Below are 17,258 nucleotides of genomic sequence, written 5' to 3' on the forward strand. Positions count from 1 at the left end.
TGTGACAAGCCGCTCAGCCAATCACTGGTTGTGGCACTGTCCCATCTTGACTCACTTCAGAGACAGCATAGAAACTGTGAGCTGCAGCTGTGGTGAGCAGAGAATCCCACTTAGAAGGCTGAAGGACACTGGGGGAACGTGGGTAGGCAAGTACATCTTTTTTTATTTTACACCTATAGGCTGGGTTCACACACTGTATACTTCAGGCAGTATTTGGTCCTCAAGTCAGGTCCTCATAGCAACCAAAACCGGGAGTGGATTGAAAACACAGAAAGGCTCTGTTCACACAATGTTGAAATTGAGTGGATGGCCGTCATATAACGGTAAATAACTGCCATTATTTCAATATAACAGCCGTTGTTTTAAAATAACAGCAAAAATTTGCCATTAAATGGCGGCCATCCACTCAATTACAACATTATGTGAACATAGCCTTTCTGTGTTTTCAATCCACTCCTGGTTTTGGTTGCTATACAGCCTCACAAATACAGCCTCAAATATACATAGTGTGAACCCAGCCATAAAGCAAGAGCTCTATGGACATCGCTTATGATGTAGCAGATCAGGGCTCGCTTATCCTGATTATCAGGCTATGTAAGACCATGTTTAGTCTGTTCTATTACACAGACATGTGTCTCCAACAGGTTTCTTTCTAGCACAGCCTGCTTCATCTCATGAAGTTGCACTAGTCACTTACTATGGGCATTGCTCTGTGCCTCTGCAGGTCCTTGTGGCAGCTGCTATTTATGGCATCTCAACTCCCTTTGACAGAAAGCATGCCATGTACACCTCGCATAATACTCAGTGCAAAACAGGATTGTATCCCCATATCGCAGTTACAGCAAATACAGTTATCGACCTAGTACTTATTGAAGTGACGCTACTTTTTTATAGCATAAATTAACATAAATTATAGTAGGAGTATGAGAATTATTTTAATACATAATGCTAAATACTTGCCATGCTACAGTAACTTGATGGTACACATGAGGAGTTATAGTCCTGACATTAAAACCTGTATGTGCCGGACTAGCATTAGTGCATATGAACATTCAGAAGTCAAGAATAAGAAGATTTCCAAAGGATTTGAAGTAATTTACAGTACTATGTACAAAATGACTGTAGATATGGGCTATGTTGTAAACAGACAGTAGCCCTGGGCCCTGACCCCCTCTAGTGAACAGACACACTGATGCAGGACCCTAGAGCGACAATCTTGCCTACATCCCCCAGAGTAGACAGCCCCCTGTGTAAGTCCCCCTATAGTAAATAGCCCCCTGTATAGTCCCCCCTTTAGTAGGTAGCTCCCGGTGTAGTCCCCCTTTAGTAGGTGGCCCCAGGGTAGCCCCCCTTTAGTAGAATGCCCACTCCTTTCTTTGTACTTTCCACTTTGGTATATGGCCCCCAGTGTAGCCCCCCTTTGGTATATGCCCCCTGTGAAGTCCCCCATGATGATTATAGATTGAAAAAAAACAAAAAACAAAAACCTGATGTGCAGCTGGAGGATAAGATTACATGTGGGTGGGGTCCTGGGTGGTCACCCAATCTGCCCACATTATAATCTGCCGTTGCATCCACTATAGGTTTTCCCATGTTTGTAGCATTGGGAGATTACAAGGTAATGCCACAAATATACAAACACAAACCTTTTAGAAACTTTCTAAATAATAATCGGTGGCCTATGCGGGAAAATATAGAGGCAATTACAAAAACAGGTTATTCCATTATCGACCTATCATCAATTTTTTGGTCAAGAATCTAAGTAATAAACCCCTTTCTTTTTTTACACACACACGCGCATGCATGCACACACACGCACACACACACAAATGAATATATCATAAATATGTACAAACAAATATGGAGATTTAAGTCTAGTAATGTATAGAATTGTAAAAAAATAACATCAAAGCATTCTCATCAATATGGATCCCAATTCACTCAACTCATATTGTTAGGCAGAATGGGAAATGGAGTTAAATGTTTATACAGAGGCTTAAACTCCTGCTGGGCATTGTACAAAACAAGATTAATCATTCATATCTAGTGTCTGCATGTGAGCACAAGTTCTCTTTAGTGGTAGCTTACATTTGTTCTCTTCATTTTATCAAGGTAATATTCTATTTGGTCATATTAGCAGTTTCTTGTGAAAAGGAATTTCTTAAAAGTATTTGAAGTTATTTACTTGATTTACCTGATTAGTAAGTAATCTAACTTATACTCAACCAAACAAAGAAGAGAAAAAGGAAAGAAATAGGAAAATATTCATTCTTGGTTTTAATTAATTAAAGGGTTTAGAAAAGGTTCTGAATTAAATGAAGGGTCTTCTCAAGGGTCAGGGGTCCGTTTTTAATTTAGGTGTTTAGTTCTAGTTTTGGATCAAATTACTTTAGGGAATTTAGCAGGTCTGAGTTAGGGTCTAAATTAATTCTGGGGTTTGCAGGATTTGGTATGAAATCTGAAATTGGTCTAGTCTGGGACCTGAAGTAATTCAGGGTTCTAGTTTTGGGTCCAATTACCTTAGGGTGTGGTCTGGGATCTAATATATTTAGGATTCTAGTCTAGGTCTCAATTAATTTAGGGGCAAAGTCTAATTTCTTTCAGATTCCCAGTCTTGTCTGGGGTCTGATTAGATTTATGGCGTCTAGTCTAGGGCTTCAATTAATTGAGAGTGTCTGGTTTGGAAACTGATTTAATTTGGGGATCTGGTCTGGGGTCTGAATATTAGGGTCCCGCTCTAGGGTCTGAATTAATTACATGGATTTAGTCTAAGGTCTGAATTATTCTGGGAGTCATGAGTATAGTTTATTTAGGGTTCTAGTTTAGGTTCTAAATGCTGGGGTCTGGTCTAGTGTCTAATTACATAAGGTGTGGGGTCTCATTCATTCAGGTGATCCGGACAGAGATCTGATTAAATTTGGGATTTGAATTAATTTGGTAGTATGGGATCTAATAAATTTCCGGCCTTTAATTGAGATTTGATTAGCTGAATTTTGAGCAGAAAATGCCCCAGTTATTTTTACCATGAAATGTCTACCTATACGGCACCCTCTGCTGGACACTTCAGGTAAATACACCCAGGTCGTGACGTCACTTTTTTTTTTTTTTTTTTGAGAAATTGAAGCCTGCCTGAACTACTAGGTCCTTAGACAGCTCTTTGGTCTTGGCTCGGTCTAGGTTGGAGTTTGACTGAGTTAATAGACAGGTGTTTTCTTATACAGGTAATAAGTTCAATCATGTGCAATTAATACACGTAATGAGTGCAGAGGAGGAGCTTCTTATATAAAAACTAACAGGTCTGTAAGAGACAGAATTCTTGCTGGTTGGTTGGTGATCAAATACTTATTTCATATAATACTAATTAATTATTTAAAAATCAGACAATGTTATTTTCTGTGATTTCCTTCAAATAGATTCTATCTCTCACAGGTGAAGTGACAAAAGTACCTATGTTAAATTTTAAACACCTCTCCGTTTTTTGTAGGCGGGAAAGCCTGCACAAATACTCATTTTCCCCACTGTATGTTGCCTTTGCCCAACATGGTCACTAGAGATGAATGAACTGAACCTGTCATTAACACACCAAACTTTTGGCTGAGTTCAAATGAACCTTTAAAAAATGGAAGTTTAAAAGGTTTTTAAATGTTTCAGTCGCAAGAGCATGGGATTCTTCCTAATCCCTTTTATGAGGGTAATAACTGCTCAAAGTCTCCCTGCCCTTCAATATAGTGCAGCAGGTTTGTCCATGGCATGGGAAGAACCAAGACCTGCCTCCCAAATTTCGCTACCAACTGCCACTCAGTGCTGCCATTTTAGAGGAGCCTGATGCCTGAATGAGAGACCGTGGCCCTGCCGTAGTGGGAGGAGCTCAGAAGCAGTCAGCATTGCGAGCACAGAGCACCACTGTGAGAGTCCTTCTGCACAAGCCACATCCGACACACCCGAGAGTACTAAAGGCATCTTAAGTGAGGTCTCCTCCAACACCTCTACCTACAGCGAGACTGTATCATCCAGTTGGGGCCACCTGATGGACCGAACGGAGGCATCAACCAAAATATATGAGCTACCCACTAATGCTGAGGCCCCACGAGTCCGGAAGCATCCACTATTCTTGAATGGCATTTTGGGGACGAGGAATGTCTACAATCTGTAGAACTCCCTAAACCCAACCTTGTGGGACCATTCATGAACTATCGGAGCTGGTTGAAGGCTAAGAAACAGCAGAATTGGGATGGGAGGAGATGGCTGAGAACACCGGAGCCGAGCTAAACTCCTCCTGAAATAAGAGAAGCACTTGTGGTTGAGTTTGACCTGCTGAGGGGTTGCGGATTTATAAAAGATAAGGAGCATCATAGAACACTGTTTGTGAGTCGGGGATCAGGAATGTGGAAATTTTACAACCTAAAATAAGAAGAGATGAAGTATACACCAATGCAGGGCCCATGAGGATGGTGAGCACCGGCCATCACACCTCCTGGGGTGCTACCTCTTTGACCACCCTCCTTGTTGACATCAGAAAATGTCCCAACACCAGAGAGTCTTTGTCTGCAACCGATCCCAGCCAGGCTACTACCTAGGGTAGGTCCTGTCTCTGCAGTGGCCACACCAGTCCAGGAAGTGGCGGCTGCTTAATCTAGTACCACTCACTCTGCGGCCGTGAATACAACTGAGGTGGTGGTTACCCCCTGCTGTGACACCCATCACAAGACTATTTTGTGCATCATCCTTGACAGGTTACGATATTTCCACCAACACTGTCGTAGAGGCCAACACTGTGCGGGGTTTATGGATTGCCCCAGTGATCCGGTTTAGCCAGGATAAAAGCAAGTCAGTGGATAACCATCCCCAAGATTCTTAGAAGTGTTTGGCGCAATTGGGAGTGCAGGACCAGACACCAGGAGCACTAGGACACAGGAACACATGGACCAAGATGGAAAGTGCAGAAACACTGTATTAGGAATACAGGAACGCTTTAGCTAAGCAAACACAGGATAATTAAGGCACTGAGTCTTAACTTTAAGAGGGATGCACGCACGCACCCCCTTAGTGACCGGATCTATACTGCATGCGGAGATGATACATGCTGCTCCATGCGGCTTGGCCCGAAAGCTAGCAGCGGTGAGTGAATGCACGGCGGCTGGGGTGCCCTGCCGCCATTGCAATGGTATTTCCGCTTGAAGTGTCCACTGCTGTCCTGAGAGAAAACTCAATTTTATGCTGCTGATCCACAAACATGAACTTCTGTCCTTGAAGAAAAATTCATTCTATGCCAGTGATCCACCACGTACACTGCTTTCCTGAAAGAAAGTGTCATTTTACAACACTCATCCACTGATACAGTCAATACCATCTGTTACTGACAGCTTCAATGCTGTAACACGTGTCAGATATTGTAACAGCAGGAGTCATGGATCTGCTGTACCACTGATAGTGATGGTGTAAGCCGTACCAGGAAGTGAAGTCTAAGGGGCTGCTAGTTTTCACAGGCAGGAGTAACGGTCAGGAATGCTGGGACAACTATGCAAGGTTGCAATAGCAGAGGCTTCAACAGGAGAATCAGGTGAAGCCAAGGCTTAAAAAATGAAAGGCTTCAGGCTGCAACCACTCTAGGGCGCACTGGCCCTTCAAATCTAAGTGAGCCAGCATGCGCAGGGCAGAAGAGGAACGTGGATCTGTGAGTCACCCTAAAGGGCTGGAGAAATGGTTGCAGCCGTGACATATAGTGAATCTCCTGCTGCGTTTACACGAAACGATAATTGGCCCGATCGTACGATTAACGATGTCGGAGTAACAATTAGTTTTTTTCATAACGATCAGCGTTTAGACGGTACGATATATCGTACGGAAAAATTGTTTTGCGATGGTTTTAAAATCGCCTGCCCGCAGCCCGGCCCCCCGCTCATCCGCAGCCCGGCCCCCCGCTCATCCGCAGCCTAGCCCCCTGCTCATCCACTGCCCCCTGCGCCGACTCGTTCGCCACCCCCGCCGCCCCGATCGCCACCCCTGCCACACCGATCGCCACCCCCGCCGCTCCGATCGCCACCCCCGCCGCCGCTCCGATCGCCCCCCCCCCCGCCGCCACCGCTCCGATCGCCCCCTCCGCCACCGCTCCAATCGCCCCCGCCGCCCCGGCCACGAGCATACCTTACCTGCTCGGCATAGCGGGTGTTCAAAATTCCCGGCTCCCCTCTTCAGTGCATTGATTGGCTGAAGAGGGGAGCCAGGAATTTCAAACAGCACCTCTACAGCCAATCAGTGCTCCTCTTCAGCAGCTCCTCTTCAGCCAATCAATGCACTGAAGAGGGGAGCCGGGAATTTCGAACACCCGCTACGCCGAGCAGGTAAGGTATGCTCGTGGCGGGAGCAATCGGAGCGGCGGCGGCGGGGGTGGCGATCGGAGCGGCAGGAGTGGCGATTGTTCAATGTGTTTAAACGCAACGATTAACGCTCCAATTTGATTGTTATCGTGCGAATTTGCACGATAATCGTTCCGTGTAAACGCAGCATTAGAGTTAACATTTTTGAGACTATGAAATTTTCCCCTTTTTTTTTTCTTTTTTTTTTTATAATAGCTCCTGCTGCCTCTCAAACCTATACTCTGTAATACTACCACTTATATAGCTGCAATCCTTCTCCAATTATAATGAGGTTTGTTTAGGTTCGGTTCGGATCGAATCCGAACTTTGTGGTAAAGTTTTGGCAAACCGATCGAAATTTCACTCATCTCTAATGGTCGCATAATTTTTGAAAAAGCACAGAGGTATTATAGTACAAAGATATCACAGAAAGTTTTATTTAGGACAGATTTTTCTTTATTAATTTTTATTTTGTCCATTCTGTGGACTTTTTAATTGGGCACATAAGATTTCCAAAGAACAGGGGAATGATATTGATATTAATTATCCCTTTTATCCTAGGTTTTGATGTACCATACTAAAGCAATGTTCCAGCTGCTATTTCTAATAAACGTCATGATCAAACAAGAACTTGCTAATTAGTAAGTTAATGAGGACAAGTTGATATAAATATTTAAGTCAGTAATTTTAACTTTCAAAGAAATGTTGAAACAGTGCAAGATCACAAGTTTTGGCTAAAGAAGCATTTTATTGCATTCTCTCTTTGAATCTAGATATATAGGAAGCAGGATGTCAGTGACTGAGACAGGAGAGGGGGTATGCCATGATAAATCATTTCAGTTTTGCGGAATATAATTTGGGACTATCATTGACATAAACAAGGCTTTATAAGATTATACCAAGTGAAAAGACCAATATTAGAAAAACTTTTGAAACTATGTCAACTAAGACAGAGACCAACGTCTTAGGGTCCCTATGCCTCATTTTAAAACATATTAGGGACTATGTGCGCAGGCAGAATGAGCACTGGGAATTATTACTGTTATAATTATTACTTATTTTCAAAGTGCCCCTGATTCCAGAGCATTATAAAAGCAATAATGCCTAATAAACTGAATGTAACAAAATCAAAACAAACATTACATGAACAAGGCAGACTAGTAAATAGGGATAGAGGACTCTGCTCACAAAGGTTTACAGTCTACAAGTTGAGGGGAGGCAGAAAGGAGGTAAAGGTGCAGCTACAGCATGGTGCTGAGTTATTATAGGTTGTATTCTAGTGTAAAGAGATGTTTTTTCAGGTTTGAAGGTCTTGGTAGTGTAGGAGAGCCGTATGTGTCAGGGTAATATGTTTCGGAATATGGAGAATCTTGGACAAAATCTTGGCGGTTATGTGAGGTATAAACAAGAAGGGAACACAAAAGGAGATCATTGGAGGATCGGAGGTTGCATAAGGGACGGTAGCGGGATATGAGATCAGAGATATACGGAGGGGACAGGTTGTGGATGGCCTTGTATGTCATGGTAAACAATTTATGGAATGATCAAGGACTGTCCTGAATTTAAATAGGCAGTCATATGAAGGGTCTCCTCTGGGTGGCATTATGATTTGACCATGTCCAGGACTTCTGAAAAGGTTATATGGCCAGGACTGGAGTTATGTCAAATCCTTGGAACTGCAGTAAAACATCAGCCATATGTTACAGCTGATACCTGCTCCTGATGGTGCCGGCTTCAGTGCCAATTTGCCACTCATGTATATACTTTGCTTTATTGCCATGAACTGCTACAAGAAAATGACAAGAAAAGTGCCAACATAGTGTTAAAAGAGAAGTCGGCCACAGCAAACTTTTTCAAAAGGCAGGGCATAAAAAACAATACTCCACATCACCGCTCCAAGACCACCACTGGGCTCGGGGATATCCAGTAGAGCCGATGTCACAACATGGATGATAGACTGTGACTGGGTGATAGACAATCAGTTACTGATGTGGGACGCCGCTGCAGTCACTAATTGGCTGAGCGGGCTGTCCATCAGCTGGGAATGACATTTCCCCTGAGCCATAACGCCATCACAACTCGGAGGAAAATACCTTCCAGCGGGGGTCCCAAAACCGGTCAGGCCAAGCATTGGAGGCACATCTTCTTTACATCTTTATGAGAGTTTTCAAAACTTTTTAAAGTAATGATGTAATGTATTTACAGTGAGATTTTGCATCTTTATCCATGGCGTACATGTAGGATGTTCCGTAAATAACTGAATTTGTGACTTTGTAATTTGGCAATAAGATCTAGAGTTTGCCAGGAGGTGATGTAATGTCAGACATTGTTGCCCACCACTCGCTGGAGACTGGAAGAGAAATAAGAATAAAATCACACCATTAGCAGGAGACCTGCTGGGGTCCCACAGCTGAAAGCTGCCTGTGGTTGAATTTCCCAGCGTTTGGAGATGCTGTCTGCATTCTGTGGTTGTGATCTTGTGTGTTGTAGCTGTTTGAGGGGGAGTCTGCCCACTGGGTGGGTTTCCTTTCCTTCCAGCCGCTCAGGGGAGGTGAGGGGGTTCCGTCAGGTCTCCCCATTGATTCCCTCAACTTATAATAGATTATCCAGCAGGTCCCTCTGCCAGGGAGCTTTACCCTCTCCCATCTCTCACACTGAGACATTTTTCCACATTTCCAGGATTATGACCACTTTCACTTAGATCTATGTGTGTTGCTTTCACATACAAAGAAGCACTTGGGGACAGGATTAGTAGGATTAGAAGAGAATCACATATGTCCAGTTCAAGCAATTGGTATTCAAAGCTTTACACTTTCAAATGCCACCAAGAGAGAGAAAAGGGCTTGAGCGCTCACTTTGCATTTCAGCACCCTCATGAGGAGGCCTGTGTGCTTTACTTATCGTGGAGTCTAAAGATGCCGTAACTGAAGATAAACAAAGTCTACTATCTGTTTAATCCTCCAACATTCAGAGGCTCAGGTCTACACGGCAGAAAAGCTCTGGCACTTTATAAAAAGAGAAAACAAAACATTTATTTAAATGACTTGGCTGCTTAGACACAGGGCTTCTAAAGATCACTCATAACCCATGGCCATCCTCTGACACTACGAGCAGCTCTGCAATGAACCCTGACTAGGAAAGAGAAACTTGAACTTTCTTTCTTTCTGTATCTTGGATATTGATGTTAGTTTATAAAGCTTCCTTAAATCATAGTGGACTGAAAATGTTCCAGCAATAATTCTTCCAGTCTGTAGAGGGTAAAAAATATACAATTATACAAAAAATGCTATATACATTATATATTTTTTTAATATCATGGAAAACACGGCACCTCCTGAGTTTAGACTCCTTTTTTTGTCTTAAAGAGTCTAAACACAGGAAGTCCTGTGTTTCCTAGGTCATCTGCACTCACAGAGAAGGCAGTCATGTGATTGACAATGAGATAAGTATAGATTTGTCACTATTTATTACATCTACTATTGATTTAGATTTTGAAAGTTATAACGACAGGGACACTTTAAATTATTTTGTATTGGCAGCTACCATGGACTCTAGACCTTGTGTTATTTAATTGTTTTTAATGTGGACAATTTTGATCTTTTAAGAAGAAGTCCGGAGGATATAAAAATGTTCAAGCAGGCAAGGGCAAAAGGGAACATAAAAAACAAGCCCTACTTACCTCTCCCTGTGCCTTGTGTTTCACCGCTGCTGGACCCCCGCTGGGCTCAGGGATCTCCGGCTCAAGCTGCGTCACAACTCACATAATGGACTGCCCCCTGCAGTAACTGGCTGAGCGTGCGATTCATCAGCTAGGTCAGGTATTTTATCCCGAGTCATGACAATATCAGAACTCGGGGGAGAATGAGTCCTGGCTGGCATCCTGGAGCCTGTGAGGTGGTTCTGCAGAGGCAGAGACAGGGAGAGGTAAGTAGTGCTTGTTTATTATGTTTCCACTTGCCTACTTGAAAATTCTCCTTTAATAAAGTATCAGAAATGTTATAAACCAGTGTGTACATGTTTTTTTGATATCTGGGGGTGGGAATTTGTAGGTGTTATATATTTAAGTGGTTCCTACAACGTATGGGGATAGATTATTCTTCTGAATTCTAGGTGTTTTATAATTCTACAATACAGTTCTTTTATCATGTAAAGTCCATATAGACTTTGTAGTAGTCAGTAATTTTGGAACACTGTTACTTTGTCATTTCTCTGACATAAACAGTTAAAAACGTGTTGTGTCCAAATGTTTTTATTTGTACCTTATTCCACATTCTGGATGACTGTCATTATTTTTATTCTTTGCTTACTCTTGTGGGACCAATGTTCCCTCTAAGCTTTGGCAGCTGCTGAGTGAAGAGGTTAGAGAGCTGGGCAATGTTCCAGAGGTGGGCAAACTAAAAACCTATCATAAGAACATCAGTACATCAGTCCAAAAGCTTCATAGCATAGTCTTGCTCTTACAGCACTATACAAGGGTCAGATAATCCCTCCACACTATGATATATGTATACAATATAATATACAGTGGTACCTTGGTTTAAGAGTAACTTGAATTGAGAGCATTTTGCAAGAAGAGCTCACAGTTTTTCAAAATTGTAACTTGTTTTAAGAGCATTTCTTTGGTTTAAGAGCTCCCTGTACTGGGTGGGACAGGGAGTGGGGGAGGGGCGTGGTTTGCAAAGCGGGGTCTACAGCACTGAACACTGACACAGGAAGTCTCCCCCACCTTCCAAATCATAGCAGATCCACTTCAGGCTGGGGCTTACATCAGGGGACAGGACTGTGAAGGGAATCTCTTTGTAGTGCATTTATGTGCCCACATCTGCCCTGCTCATTCCTTCATGATCCCTGCCGTCTTTGTCAGCCCTGACATTTCCCATCCTCTCCATTCCTGCTATAATGTGCCTGCACTTACACTCAGCAATTAACACTGCTGCATAGAGAAGTTTCTGTCGCTGTCTTCCTGCACAGCTCTGTGATTTGCACTTCCTGATTGGTCCATGCTAAATGCACACCCTACCCCATTGCTATCATGTGACCACACAGACCTTTGACAGCAGCCCTGCTTCTTTATTCTAGCCTTTGTACTACACTACTGCATTATGGAAATCTGCAGTTCCATCCTGTATCTACAAACTGCTGCTGTTTTTCAGGTTTATGCACATAGTATACATTATACTCCACATGCTGATTGCTATACTGTACAGTAACTTATAATATAACATACTCAGCTGTTTCCAAATGTTTGTTTCATTTGTTTGACATGTTATTCAGAATAAAAAAATCATTATTTTCAGGTGTGGAACCAATTGTCTGCATTTCAATGATCTCTTATAGGAAAATTTGGTTTTGGTTTAAGAGTAATTTGGATTACAAGCACGGCTCCAGAACGAATTATGCTCGTAGTCCAAGGTACCACTGTATTTACTTTATCTACTAAAAAGACCCCCAAAAAACAAAAAACAATATTCCCCTCATAGGTTATGTTCACACCACGTCAAAAATAGAGAAAAGGCGTCCGATTTTTATATTTAAAAAAAAAACGCAATGGCAATGCATTGATGTCAATGGGAAGACAGACGTCCAATGCACACAAAGTATTGAATAACGGATGTTTTTACCACGGACGTCAAAATAATGAACATGATCATTATTTTCGGACGTCTTTTGCAAACAGCGGACATTTTTAATTAGTTGTTCACACACAGTTCTTCTATTGTCACCGTTGTTTCTCCATTTTTGCTATTAAATTCAATGGACTTTTCAATTAAGCCGCATCCAAAGGGCAATTAGTAACCCCAAACTAAAATAATGTACCAACACCAGTCATTGCACTAAGGGGAGGCCAGGCTGCTAAATGACTCCTGTTATTTTAGACTCAAAATAACGGTTGTCATTTTAAAGCTGAAAAAATGTTGTGTGAACATAGCCATACTGTAAACATATAGTAGTACATACTAGTATTATATAAGAGCTCTGAATCCTGTATAAATGATTACAGTACATGTACATTCAGTGACGTGCAGGGGACATCTTCACTGATTGGAGTTGTTTTCTTTCCCTTTTCTTCTCAATCTTACTCAGATCATCATGAAGTCTTTTCACAAATGTGACTCGTCTTTGCAGAGTATGGTGTCCCATTAGTGTATACAGTATTAATGCCCTCACTAATAATGCCCTGTGTCCCCCACTCACTAAAAATACTCCAAGGATACCCCCTTATGGTAACAATGCCACCATGTAATGCTTCCTATGCCCAATGTAATAATGCTTTTTATGCTCCCATATAGTAATCATGCCACCTGTGCTCCATAGTATTACCCCATATAGTAATAATGCCCCTGCTGTGTGCCCCATCATATAGTAATAATGCAACCTTTACCTCCAAATAATTATAAATCTCCCGGTGCTCTCCTATACAGAATTAGTGCCCCCTGTGTCCCCATAACTTCTAAATATCTGTCTGTGCTTCCATTATGTGCTTCCAACATACAAAAAGGGCTATACTTACCTGTCCCAGTGTCCCCGCAGCCAAAGCACCACCAGTCTCCAGTTTTCTTCTAATTTCCGTGTTGTCACGGCCAGGCAGGAACTACCTGCTCAGCCAGTCAGTGACTGTAGAGGTGTCCTGCCTCCGTCGTGAAGTCACAGGACTGAAAGCTACAGGAGACCGCCGAGTGTCTGGAGAGAATGGATGCTGGCCAAGGGAGTCCTGTTTTCCTAGCAGCCCTAGGGCTGCATCCTGTTTCTCTAGACGGTGGGAGTTGACTGTTAAGTGTTTCTGTTCAGCTGCACAGCTGAACACAGGCAGTTTGCACATCACTGGTAATCACTTTCTAATCCACGAGGCAGTGGACTGGCCCCTGGACACTTCTTACCTCACCAGCCAGGAGTAATGAAGCTCTCTTTGGTTAAAGCCGGTAGGGTAGGCAAAAATCACTGGGGACCACGCCAATCACTTGTAGTTCATGCAGCATAAAGATTATGGTAGTGTAGGTTTCCTTTAAAGAGACTGTAAGTAGATTTATGCTGTCCTATCTAAGAGTAGCATAAACTAGTGACAGAGAGGCTGAAGAGAATGATATATCACTTACAATATTCTGTGCAGCTGATTTGGAGATATCCTCCTGAATAACAAGGATTCTGATGACCACACTAGTCCCCTCCATTATGTGTGTGTGCTCAGTAGCCCTCAATATTCATGAGCACCAACTCCTTCTGCCCACTGGCTCTGTGAGGGCAGACAGCTGTCAGTCATAAGCTAGAGGGTGGAGGGAGCAGCATAAACCCATTCTTCTGCATATTAGGTGAACGGCTGAACAGAATGGTGTAAGTAATACACCAATCTGTTCAACATTTCTGTCACTGGGTTATAATGCCCTTATATAAGGTAGCATACATCTAGTGATGGATTCCCTTTAGGCGTCAGTTGTCATAAGATGTATTATAAATTATTGACCTGACCAAATTTTATAGTAGAATGAGATAGGAAATTTATAAGCTCAGATTGTATGGATCAAACCATTTTAAGATGCTACCACAAAAGTTATCTAGGATCTTAATTTGATTCAAAGTTACTACGTTCTCCTGGTTTTCCTACTTCTAACACATCAACTTAAAAAAAAAATCAAAAATATCCCACCCCTTTGTTGATCGGCATTGGAAGTAAAGGCTTCCTCTGGATGTATTGCCAGCAGAGGGAGTATTTCTTTATAGAAGTAACCAAGCATTTCATGACTCTTTCCACAGCAGCCACAGAAAACAGATCTTTGTCACATTGATACATAGTGGAAGCCTAATTTAACAGTGGATGTCACTGACTATATATATATATATATATAGACAGTTATGTCACAAAATCTTCCCCAGGGTGAGCAGTGCTCTGCACTGAGATGAGGAGAAGGGACTAATATACCAGAGTATATAACAACCCACCCCATTCCCCACTGCTTCTGCAAGATAGGGGGAAAGGGGCTGTATGGGTAATGTATACCATGATTCGGGTATATATCAAGTGTCCTCTCAATGGATATGAACAGTGTATGCTGTGGCTGTTGTGCTTAGTCCAAGCATTTTGTGTTTGCATATTGCATATCTGACACATAGATCCATAGTTCCACATTTTGAAGTTCTATCTGCTGCAAAGCAATGATTTCAACAAAAATAGTACAACACAGTACATTTAAAATACATAATCTCTATCTTATATATGATTATACTGCTTACTTGCCATAGACATTGGTCATCTCACCTTAAAAGGTAAAAGCAAGAACAAAGCTCTCTCTCCAAGAAGTGTAACTTATAGTTCCCAGGCCCCAATGCAAAACCTGTCACAGAACCCACACCTACAGTACTATGTGCCATTTATCATCTTTTATGTATCTTCCTATAGCCTTATTCTCTCCAATGAACAATTTACTTCTCAAAGAAAACTAATGCTTTATATACAAAGCACTGGATTTACTAAATATTTAACATAAGCCATAAAAAGCATTTTGTTATGCTATAATACAGCAGACAGTTAAAGAAAACAGAATATTCCACAACTGTCATGAATGCTACTATGCTACTAAAGGTAACATTTCATTCAGTAATAATGCTGATTTATATTTTACAGTGTGTTTTATTTTACTAAGAACCCACTTGCATCCTAAAAAGATATTATAATATTACCATGCTAACAATTATAGCACATAAATTTTTGTGCTAAAAATACATATATATATATATATATATATATATATATATATATATATATATATATATATATAATACTAAATATGACAAATTTAAATATAAAAATACAAAAAATCTATTTACCAACACAAAAAAAACAAAGCTGGAACAATTCTTCTAAATAAACTGATGGGTGAGGGAATAAACACATCTGCTTATTTTGATTTTGACTTGTAATTAACATATTGCCTGGTTGGCATAGTATATTAAGCTTAAAAATATCATCTTTTAACTAGCTATAGGGCATACATCTATCTGTATACAGCACATCTTACATTTGTTTTCACATTTTTATTTATTCCCCATACATTCTAATTCTTAAAAAAAAATAAGCAGCATTTTCATTGTGGATATTAATTCTGTATGTTTCTTAAAGGACTGTATTACAGCACCGTATTTTTCATTGAAACAATGAGCAATATTGTAATTTGCCTTTGATAATTTGTTTATGAAGAATTTATATACTGTGGAAATAAGGTTTTACGTGAATAAAATAATTTTATATTATTATCTAACTTAGGTGTAAGGATTTTTAGAATTGATGTTGATTTTTGTCTCTTTCTTATATTCCTACACAAATTGTAACTGTAACACATGCATAATGAGTATTTGGGGAGGGAGTAGAAGGCAGCTCCTGCAGTGGTCAGTTGCTTTGAGTGAGACAGTCAGGGGGTTTTGTGTTTCCTTGACTTGGATGGTCCATGGCCGAGGTGTCCCAGGGTGGCATCACAATGAATATGAATAGGGCCTCTTGCTTAATGGGACAAGCAAAGCGTACCGCCCTGAATAATGGCACGTCATCCTAACAAGACCATTATAGATAGGAGGGCTCCTTTTGTCTGTCTTCTCTGAAGTAGCTCTATAAATGCTGCAGTTCCCAGTCTGCGTGCAGTGCATTCACAGCTCACACTGGCTACCTGAAGACTAGAGGAGAGTACAACTACTAAGGGAGAAAGCCGCTCTCTTTCTCTCTTTCTATCTACATTGCTTAGGAAGAAAAAAAAAAGGACAACAAAGACCACGGCTCTCATTTATCTTCTGAAAAGTTTTCTCAAGGCCCAAGAAAACTTACTCCAAGAAGAACACAAAGGAAAATGAATTCTGATTCCAGCTCAATTTCCAGCAGAGCCTCATCTCCAGATATAGACGACATCTATCTCAGGGGCCAACATCATCATCATTTCCAGGATGGCAGAATGAACTCTGTTTCCTCTACACAAAATGACCTCATGCACAAGATGTCAGAGGAACTTCTGGCAAGGCACGGTTCTGAAGGAGAAGGGGAAAGCAGCAAATATAAAATTAAGAAGCAACTGTCGGAGCAAGATTTGCAGAAGCTAAGGCTGAAAATCAATGGAAGAGAGCGCAAAAGAATGCATGACCTGAACCTTGCTATGGACGGCCTGAGGGAAGTCATGCCCTACGCTCATGGGCCCTCTGTGAGAAAACTTTCCAAAATTGCTACTCTACTGCTTGCAAGAAATTACATCTTGATGCTTACAAATTCACTGGAGGAAATGAAGAGGCTAGTGGGTGAGATCTATGGGGGCCATCACTCTGCATTTCACTGTGGGACTGTGGGACATTCTGCCACTCATCCAGTTCACCCACCAAGTGCCATCCATCAGGTGCATCCCATCCTGGGAAGTGCATTGTCTTCTAATAACACAACCGTCCTTTCTGGATCATTACCAGGCATTGGCAGTATTAGACCTGCACATCCACTGCTTAAAACAACATCAACCCCTCCACTCCCACTTGGCAGCAGTTTTCAACATTGGGCAGGCCTCCCTTGTCCTTGTAATATCTGTCAGATGCCACCGCCACCTCAGCTGTCTGCTCTATCAGGCAGCCTGAACAGGATCGCTGCAGAAGGCAAAGACTTGCTGAAGTAATCATTCCAATGACAAGAAAAATTTTAGATAATCTAAAGAACTGCTTATATCTATAGGTGTATATTTGTGGTGTATTGTGGTATCCAGGAAGACTCAGCTATGAATTCCTTGTTGCATGCATGCTTCTTTTACTTCCTGCACCTTTTGTACTGTCTCCATGAGAAACATCTCAGTAAGGTAAAGTTTAGTTGTGGATTCAATGTTTTCTATGTAAATATTTATTGTACATATATTCAGAAATTAGGATTATACTGTTTAGTTTAGGATTCAT

General features: G+C 41.5%; 1 protein-coding gene across 1 annotated transcript; it reads left to right on the plus strand.

The window, feature by feature from the left end:
- The first annotated feature begins 16,186 nt into the window (after positions 1-16,186).
- LOC138794836 (oligodendrocyte transcription factor 3-like) lies at positions 16,187-16,987 on the plus strand. Its single transcript, XM_069973743.1, has one exon. It carries the CDS (start codon positions 16,187-16,189, stop codon positions 16,985-16,987), a length of 801 nt encoding a protein of 266 aa, XP_069829844.1.
- Positions 16,988-17,258: the final 271 nt, after the last annotated feature.

This window comes from Dendropsophus ebraccatus, chromosome 6, assembly GCF_027789765.1.
Source record: "Dendropsophus ebraccatus isolate aDenEbr1 chromosome 6, aDenEbr1.pat, whole genome shotgun sequence".
NCBI classification, from domain to species: Eukaryota; Metazoa; Chordata; class Amphibia; order Anura; family Hylidae; genus Dendropsophus; species Dendropsophus ebraccatus.

Coding starts and splice junctions, on each gene's coding strand:
- LOC138794836 (XM_069973743.1), top strand. CDS start 16,187: ATGAATTCTGATTCCAGCTCAATTTCCAGCAGAGCCTCATCTCCAGAT.